The sequence below is a fragment of the Engraulis encrasicolus genome, unplaced genomic scaffold (assembly GCF_034702125.1).
Source record: "Engraulis encrasicolus isolate BLACKSEA-1 unplaced genomic scaffold, IST_EnEncr_1.0 scaffold_29_np1212, whole genome shotgun sequence".
Taxonomy (NCBI): Eukaryota; Metazoa; Chordata; class Actinopteri; order Clupeiformes; family Engraulidae; genus Engraulis; species Engraulis encrasicolus.
In genome coordinates, this window is record NW_026945588.1 from 2208314 (window position 1) to 2217662 (window position 9349).

Here is a 9349-nt window from a genome sequence, read left to right on the forward strand (position 1 = left end):
GAGTGGTTCTGGTTTTTGTTAGCTTGCGCTCCCTCCAGCCCCCGGTGATACGGGTAGCCACCTATCCGGACGCAAACTCAATAATCCTGGGATCAGACGAACACTGTTCACCAAGCAGCACACACACACTCATTCTGTCCCTCTTTCTGACTTCTACTGGGTGGATGGCAGCGGCGAACGTGGCCACTAGAGAGAGTAGAGAGAATATCTCTGATATGGCCGTATGGAGAGGTTTTGGTAATAGAACGCACGGTGACGACGCATAGGCTACCCAAACAGTAACGTGCAGTAACGGATGGATGAAATTGTAACGCCGTTATACTGACAGTAAGAATAATTAGTTAGATTATCCGTTACTGAAAAAAGTAACGGCGTTAGTAACGCCGTTTATTTAAACGCCGTTATTCCCAACACTGATGCGTAGTTGGCTACACTATGCACACAGCTTGTATTCATGTCTCGTCGTTTGGAGTGCTAATTAAATATATTTAGCCTACTAAATATATTTCATTTTCATTTTCCACGTTCCAATTGCATGAGTGTTTATTTCCATTTACATAGAATAATTTTTCCTTGACCTTACTTTCTCTTTCATAGTAAAGGAGAAGATTGAAACGGTCTCTGCAACTGCTTTAGGTTCCATTGATTTAATGATAGGCCTAATGTTAAGCGCTGTTAGACGGTTAAAATCAAAAGGTTAATGCTAAATGTGTCAGGGTGTCAGTTTGGAAGCGGGGCAGATGCACGAAGGATAGGCCTACCAAAGGCTACTGCAATGGCCTGCTCAGAGTCCAGTCCCCAATCCTAAAGAGATTGTGGCGACAGCATCCAGGCTTTGGGACTTTGAAGAATGTGCTCATGCTTTTCAATGATGGGTAGGCCTATGTTTAATTTCGAGCGGATCACACATGGAGTAGCCTAATTCGCCACTGCACAGGCGTTTTACTGCCTACTTTAGTTTAGTAGCCTACCCATCTTTCGAATTTTAGAAACTGGCACCAAATATCTGGTCTTCAAACTAAGAAGACACTTAATGTAGCTAATGCTGGTGTCAATAAAGTTGGTCCACGCATTCTTACTGATGATCATGACACTTTATTTCTTTGCTCGTCATGAGCACCGTGAAAACTGGCAGAAAGCAAACAAAACACATATAATGCATTAATATTTAAGCAACCCAGATACAAAAAAGATATAAAGAAAATACAAATAAATTCAAAAGTTATTACCGTGTACGCCTTGTACCAGCAGTAGAATCTCTCGAGCGTGGCAAACGCAGCGCACGCTACCTCATTTCAGAAGTGCTTTACCTGACCCTACCGCTTCCAGGTCACATAAGTTCACTTAAGGTCACATGACGTACACGGTCATCATGAAATACAACAAAAAGATAAATTGAACAAAACAACTCAAGAACAAAAATACAGGATAACCATATTCATCCCCACAACAAAATAAGAATACAAAAAAAGAGAAAAAAGGAAAACAAACAAACTTGATCATAATTATTATTCGGTGGGGAAATCACATGCTCCCATACAGAGGCCTATCAACGGCAGTTACACTCCCACCAATTACCTTGATATCATTACACACATAAAATACATTCGATCAATGGTAATTTCCCAGCATCACAGTACATTAAAACCAACCCCTAATTGAAACCTTTAATTCCTCATTGCATTCTTTATTTAAAATCCACACACCCTATCGTAGGGAAAAATCAATTAAACATTGCAAACCTTGTGAAATGTATCATTGAAACTCACATAGTGAGAAGGCAAAAACACCCATCATAAATTCCATGTACACATCATTAATTACCACACTGGAGTTCAGCCTTCAGTTACCAGGACAACCAACTTTTGTATTGGCCGTTCAATAATGGAGGGTTTAGTAATACGCTCACCCCCTTCTCCCAACCTTCGTTCCCCCATCTGTATTACAACCTTACGTACTAGTCCATCATCACTCTCACAGACCCCGAGGACCCTGGCCAGCTTCCATTCATTGCGGGACACGTCATCATCCTTTACGATTACAATGTCCCCAACTTGCACATTCCTCCTAGGGGAGTGCCACCGTTGCCTAAGAGAAATATTAGCAAGATACTCCTTTTTCCACCTGCACCAAAACTGCTCACACAGATATTGAATCTGCCTCCATCGTTTTCGTGTATAAAGATCTTCCTTTTCAAATCTGCCAGGTGGGGGAAGTGGGATAGAGGACTTCATGGTAAGAAGATGGTTTGGAGTGAGGGGCTCTAAGCTAGTGGGATCACTTAAGCCATCCACTGTAAGGGGGCGGTTGTTAATTATCGACATGGCTTCATAAAAGAATGTTCGCAGAGAAGCGTCATTTAATCGCCCAGTACATTGTGCAAGAACTGAACTCATCACACTCCTGACCGTCCTGATTTGCCGTTCCCAGCTTCCACCTGCATGACTTGCGCTTGGTGCATTCAGACAAAAATCGCATTGCTTGCTTGCCAGGTAAGCAGTTACTCTTTCCTTGCTGACTTCCTTTAGTGCTTTCTCAAGCTCACTCTTCGCTCCGACAAAATTGGTTCCTTGGTCTGATCGGAGCTGTCTAACAGCTCCCCTGATGGCTATGAAACATCGTAAACCGTTAATGAAAGCATCGGTGGTCATATCTTCCAGCATTTCTATATGAATCGCTCTGGAGCAGAGACAGGTAAAGAGAAGGCCATATCGTTTTTGCACCTTGCGCCCTTGTTTGGTATAGAAAGGACCAAAACAGTCCATACCGCAATAGGTAAAGGGTGGGGAAGGATCTGTGCGGTCAGTGGGAAGGTCTGCCATTCGTTGTTGTTCTAGTGGCCTGCGAGCTCTTCTACATAGGACACATTTGCTTATGTACTGCGCTGCTGCCTTGCTGCCACCCACAACCCAATAGCCATGGGCTCGAAGTTCATTGAGGGTTTGTCCTCTACCCTGATGCTGTGATCTCTCATGGTGGTGTGCAAGAACAAGCCGTGTAACATTGCTCTCTTTGGGAAGAATTGCTGGGTGCCTTACTTCAAGTGGTGCCGTCGCCTTCCTTAGTCTTCCTCCCACCCTCATTACACCATCTTGAAGGAATGGGTCCAGTTCGTACAGTTGGTTGCTGCAAGCGATCCTCCCACCCTCCTGGCTGAGCGTTCGTATCTCCTCTCTGAAAGCTGCTCGCTGTGTAAGCTGGATTAGAGTCATTTCAGCCCTCCTCCTTTCTTCCACACTCAAAGGCGCCGACATCTTCGCCCTCTTCGCCCATCTTTGGATTCGAGCTACAACGTTTACAGCGAGAGGCCATTTTGAGAAACGGGACAGGTACTGCAAGAAATCAGTTTCTTCAGCAACATTAGTGTTCAGGACTTGGACAGCTTTGACCTCAGGGTCTCCCACCAATAACTCTGGCCTCTCTTGACTGGCAACTATCTCTCTTCCCCAGAGGAATTTGGGTCCTGTAAGCCAGTTGGAATTGATCAGTTCATTGACCTTAAGGCCTCTAGACGCATGGTCAGCAGGGTTCTCCTCTGTGCTTATGTAGTGCCACTGTTTTGGGTCTGTGGTCTCACGGATTCTCTGTACGCGATTTGCAACAAAAACATGAAATCTTCTAGCCTCATTATTAATATACCCTAGGACTACTTGAGAGTCAGTCCAAAAGTATTCTCGGTCAACTTTGAGGTCAAGTTCTACCTTCAGCATGTTGCTCATTGCTGCAGATATGACTGCTGCAGTCAATTCTAGTCGAGGTATGGTGACAACCTTGGTAGGGGCGACCCTTGCTTTTCCCATTATCAAAGTACAATGAACATTTTCATCATTCACTAGCCTGACATATGAGCACTGACCATAGCCCTGGCTACTGGCATCAGAGAAATGGTGTAATTCTGTTTTCAAAACTTTTCCAAAGCCTTCAGGTATGAGGCATCTTGAGATTTGTATCCTGTGCAAGTTCTGTAAATCTTCCAGCCAACTCTCCCACCTTGGCTTCAGTTCACTTGGCAGTGGTTCGTCCCAGCTAATGCCCTTCCGACACATTTCCTGTAGAACTCTCTTTCCCAAGAGGACAAAGGGGGCCAGGAAGCCTAAGGGATCATAAATGGAGGACACAACTGAGAGGATTCCACGGCGTGTGGCAGCTTTCTCCCCAAGGGCAATTGAGAAGGAGAAGACATCATTTTCTACGTCCCACTTGACCCCCAGCACATTTTGCACAGGAAGATGATCATGGTTAAGATTGACATTCTTCACCTCAGCAGCACGGTCAGTCACACTAATTGTCTCGAGGACACTTCTGTTGTTAGAGAGGAATTTGTGGAGATGCAATTTTCCTTTAGCACATACAGCTTGAGCGTCCCTTACCAACTTTATTGCCTCATCAACAGACTCCAGGCTTATGAGTCCATCATCTACATAAAAATTGTTCCTGATGAAACTGGCAGCTGATGGGTACTCTTTTTCATTCATGCTGGCAAGCTGCTTCATAGCATAATTAGCACACCCTGGGGATGATGACGCTCCAAAAAGATGGACCTTCATGCGATACTCTGTGGGCTCTGCATCTGTATCGCCATTCTCCCACCACAAAAATCGCAGATAGTCCCGGTCTTCTCTACGGACATGAAACCTGTGGAACATTTTTTCCACGTCACACATGATGGCGATTGGGTGTTTACGGAAACGGCAGAGCACCCCAGTAAGCCCATTGGTGAGATCAGGCCCGGTCAACAAATGATCATTCAAAGCTGTGCCTTCATACTTAGCGGAGCAGTCAAAAACTACCCTGATCTTATCTGGTTTTCTGGGGTGATATACGCCTTGGTGTGGTATATACCATAGGGTGCCTGATTTTGCTTGCTCTTCTACCTTCTCTGCATCGCCATCTTCAATGACTCCTTCCATAAATCTCACATAATCATGCTTGAATTTAGAATCTCTCTCCAGCTTCCGTTTTAGATGTTTCAGTCGAACTAGTGCAAGTTTCTTGTTGTCAGGAAGATGAGGGCGTGTTTTGAAAGGTAAGGGCATTTCGATGTGGCCACGTTCATTTTGGTAAATGCCTTCACTCAAGAACTGAAGGAACTGAACATCCTCCTGGGATATACTCTTCTCTCCCGTTCGAGTATCAGCAAAGTCAAGTTCAAGTGCTTTTATGACAGAAGCTGGAGTCAATGGAGGCATTTCTTTAACCGATATACGATGGCAAATTCCAGTCACATACTCGGGCTTAGTATTCTGGGATACACTTCCTACAATGCTCCATCCTAAGTCTGTTTTAATGCCATAAGGCTCATAATCACCGCCTGTAACAACTTGACGAGGGGCCAGGGCTCTAGAGCAATCATAGCCTATCAGAAGTCCAACTTCACATTCCATCGGAGCATGCATTTTGTCTGCTATTGGGGCAAGATGTTTCCACCTCTTGGCTGTCTGAGGAGTGGGAATGTGTGTTCGTTCCAGAGGGATGAAATCTCTTGTATAAGAGGGAGGAAGGTGGATGTAACAGTCTGATGTAAACCCTCTAACTTTGAGTCCGCTAACACGTTGGCTTTGTACAACTGAGTCGACACCCATCATGGTGGAGAGCTTTAGCCTTACGGGTTCCATCTCTGTCTGCAGCCTGTTACACACTTCCTGGTCAACAAACGTATGACTGCTCTGAGTGTCCAATAGTGCATACACAAGAATCTCGGACTCTGTATTGGGCGATGAGAGCCAGACTGGGACAATCATTGATGTACTACTGCCTGCTTTTCCACTAACAGAGCAGGACAGTGAGACTGTGTTTTCTTCACCTGGCAAAACTGCTTGTGAAGACTCACTTGCTGCCGGACGATCTTCATGCAGTGGTGTAGGGTGACGTTTTTTACATAGTGCACATGTTGCTCTATTCCTGCAATCTCTGGAGGTATGCCCTTTTTTCAGACACGCAAAGCACAATTTATTATCCAGCACAAATTTTCTTTTCTGCTCTACTGACTTTAACATTAATTTCTCACATTTGTGGGTAGCATGACTTTCTCCGCAAAATGCACATTTCACTGGTCTAAAGCCAGGTGCCACTGTTGTCAGGAATGTATTTGAATCTTCAGTGTCACTCTCATTGGAGTTGGCTGAGGAACAAACTGCTTCAGTAGACCTCACATTTGTTGCAAAGGTGTTTGCTCGTGACTGTTTCGCTTCTCTAACCAGCCTCTCCTCTGTATTCTTAATTGCATGCAGTGAAGATACTGGATTACATGCTATGCGTGCCTCTTTTGCAATGAAAGCAGCAAACTCACTAAATCCAGGATAATCTTTGCCTTTGTCTAGATCTTCTGTGACAAAACGATTCCACCGACTTGTCAGCCAATCGGGGAGTTTGGCCAGCATCTTCTGGTTTTCTTCGCAATCATTCAGAACCTGAAGGCCCTTGACATGGGGCATAGCATCACTGCAGGACTGCAGAAAGTCACTGAACTCTCTTAACTTTATGTATTCCCTTGCACCAATTTTTGCCCATCTGTTGAGTTTCTCTCTAAAAGCGCGGTGCACTACAAAGGAGTGACCATATCGGTCATTCAGCTTCTTCCAGGCTTGTTGATATGCCAGCTCGTCTTTCCTATAGAAGCTACCTTCCAGAACAGACTTTGCTTCGCCGCCGATGTACTTCTGCAAGTAGAACAATTTGTCTGCCGCATTGAAACATCGTCCCTCTATTAGTGCTTTGAAGCTTGTGCTCCATTCTATGAACTTCAGTGGATCCCCAGAGAATACAGAGGGTTCTGGAACAGGAAGTCGAGTTAAGGCCATTGACTCTTGAAGCGCCTGCACTAGACTTACTTCAGTCTTTGCAGCATGTCCTGTCAGGGAAGCAACACTAGGGGGAAGGGGGTTTGAATTGATCACATCACCTGCTAGGCTACATTGCCTGCTTTGCTCTCTCAATTCCTCTTCTTTGTATGCTCTGAGTTTAGCTTCCATGACCTCAATGTCTCTATGACGCTCTAGCCTTTTTAATTGCTGACGCTTTGACTCTATGTCAGCCTCCAAATCCTGTTCAGCTTTCTTTGCTGCTAGCTCTGCGGTGACCTCTGCTCTTTTAGCTGCAACACCTCCAGCTTCAGGGGCGTGGTCAGAGTGCCGGCTATGGTTTGTGGCTTTAGAGACAGTAGATCCATATATTGATCGTGCATATTCATTGTCAAGCAGCAACCGCAACCTTGCTTTCTCAGCTTCAGCATCAAAATCTAGGTCATCTTCAATTAAGCGCACCCCCATTAATTTCAATAGGTCTTTAGTTACTGCAACACATGCATCGATTTTTCTCCTAATTTCTTGACTTGGTGCCATGGTATGCCGCATGTCATCATACAACTCTCTCAGTTCACCCTCTTGTTTCTCCAATTCATCCATCATCTGAAATAAGATTGACTCAGTGCACAGAGTCTTCAATGCCGATCTTACTTCTCTGACTTTGACTTTCCATTTTTCATAGGCAGACTGAAAACTTTTTTCTTTCTGGTAAAGCTCTTGCTCTTTTAGTTCTTGCATTTTTGGAGTGAAACGTCTCTCTCGGGAAGACTTCCTAATTTCGCTTGTCTGAGCGGTTGCACTAGGCCCTTTACCTTTGACCTCTGATTTTTCGGTGCATGATGTACATGAAAAATGTCTGCCATTCTCTGTATTTTCACCGTTAGCTTCGACAGCCTCTTTGGTTTGACCACAAATATCACACTTGGTTTGCTCTATGAATACTTCTTCAGTTACTTTTAAAATACCATCGCCCTTTGCTTCACTTTGATTAGCCATTTTGTACCAGAAAGGGTTAATTTAAAACTCAAACAACTGTGGTTAAATGGCCGCACAATGATCATAAACCCATATTTTCATTAAAACACTCTTCACATAATCATGACATTTGAATAAGGATAAAATTTCAAATTCCCTTTACAAAATGCAAACAATTGGCAAGGTATGACGAGAAAGTGACTGTCACCTCTTAAAACATTTCTAATGCATCAACCAAGGAAGCATTTCATAAGAGCATCGTATACGACCTGTGCCACGGCAGATGAGAGTCTGTCGAGTAGCTGCAACCCACAGCTGGAGTGAAGCGAATCCTCAATTGTCCAACACGATGCGCGGAGCCGCGCGCTGAAGTCGCGAAGATGAAAATGTCCAATAGTCCAACATTGAAGATGATGATAGTCCCGTATGGCACCGAAAGGGCGCGCCCACGCAAATCAGTTCCTTAGCGCGGGGAGAGCCACCTGCACACGAAGGCCGACTGTGGCGGCTACCAGAGTTAGCGATCAGGCCCGCCACAGAACACAACCACAACTCATCAGGAAAGGAGACGGGCCGCAGATCACACGACCCGCAACAGCTCACACGACCCGCCGCAGCTCACACGACCCGCCGTAGGGAACAGCTGCAGGTCACCCGGGAAGGAGGACGTAGAGGGGTGACAACTGACAACAAGCCAGGGGTCTCCGACGATCGCCGCGGGAACTGCACTCTTCATCAGAAGGCTACGTTTTCACTGTAGCTAATGCTGGTGTCAATAAAGTTGGTCCACGCATTCTTACTGATGATCATGACACTTTATTTCTTTGCTCGTCATGAGCACCGTGAAAACTGGCAGAAAGCAAACAAAACACATATAATGCATTAATATTTAAGCAACCCAGATACAAAAAATATATAAAGAAAATACAAATAAATTCAAAAGTTATTACCGTGTACGCCTTGTACCAGCAGTAGAATCTCTCGAGCGTGGCAAACGCAGCGCACGCTACCTCATTTCAGAAGTGCTTTACCTGACCCTACCGCTTCCAGGTCACATAAGTTCACTTAAGGTCACATGACGTACACGGTCATCATGAAATACAACAAAAAGATAAATTGAACAAAACAACTCAAGAACAAAAATACAGGATAACCATATTCATCCCCACAACAAAATAAGAATACAAAAAAAGAGAAAAAAGGAAAACAAACAAACTTGATCATAATTATTATTCGGTGGGGAAATCACATGCTCCCATACAGAGGCCTATCAACGGCAGTTACACTTAATATTAATTCAAATTAGACCCATGCGTTAACAAATACTAGGCTACATGTAGCTTATATTAGCTAATAATAATAATAATAATAATAATAATAATAATAATAATAATAATAGCTTATATTAATTTCCCTCGGGATTAATAAATTATACTAAACAGGGTCGCGTGCTGTTCATCGCGCGGTTCACTCAAAGCTCCCCGCTCGTGTTTCCTACACTCAGGGTCGCGTGCTGTTCATCGCGCGGTTCACTCAAAGCTCCCCGCTCGTGTTTCCTACACTCACCAAAC

General features: G+C 44.4%; 1 protein-coding gene across 1 annotated transcript; it reads right to left on the reverse strand.

Annotated features, from left to right (window-relative positions):
- Positions 1–1224: 1224 nt before the first annotated feature.
- LOC134443261 (uncharacterized) lies at positions 1225–9052 on the reverse strand. The gene is made up of 2 exons (XM_063193134.1): positions 8729–9052; positions 1225–8627 (listed from the first exon to the last, which is right to left on the reverse strand). Exon 2 carries the CDS (start codon positions 7797–7799, stop codon positions 1836–1838), a length of 5964 nt encoding a protein of 1987 aa, XP_063049204.1. The 5' UTR covers positions 7800–8627; positions 8729–9052; the 3' UTR covers positions 1225–1835.
- Positions 9053–9349: the final 297 nt, after the last annotated feature.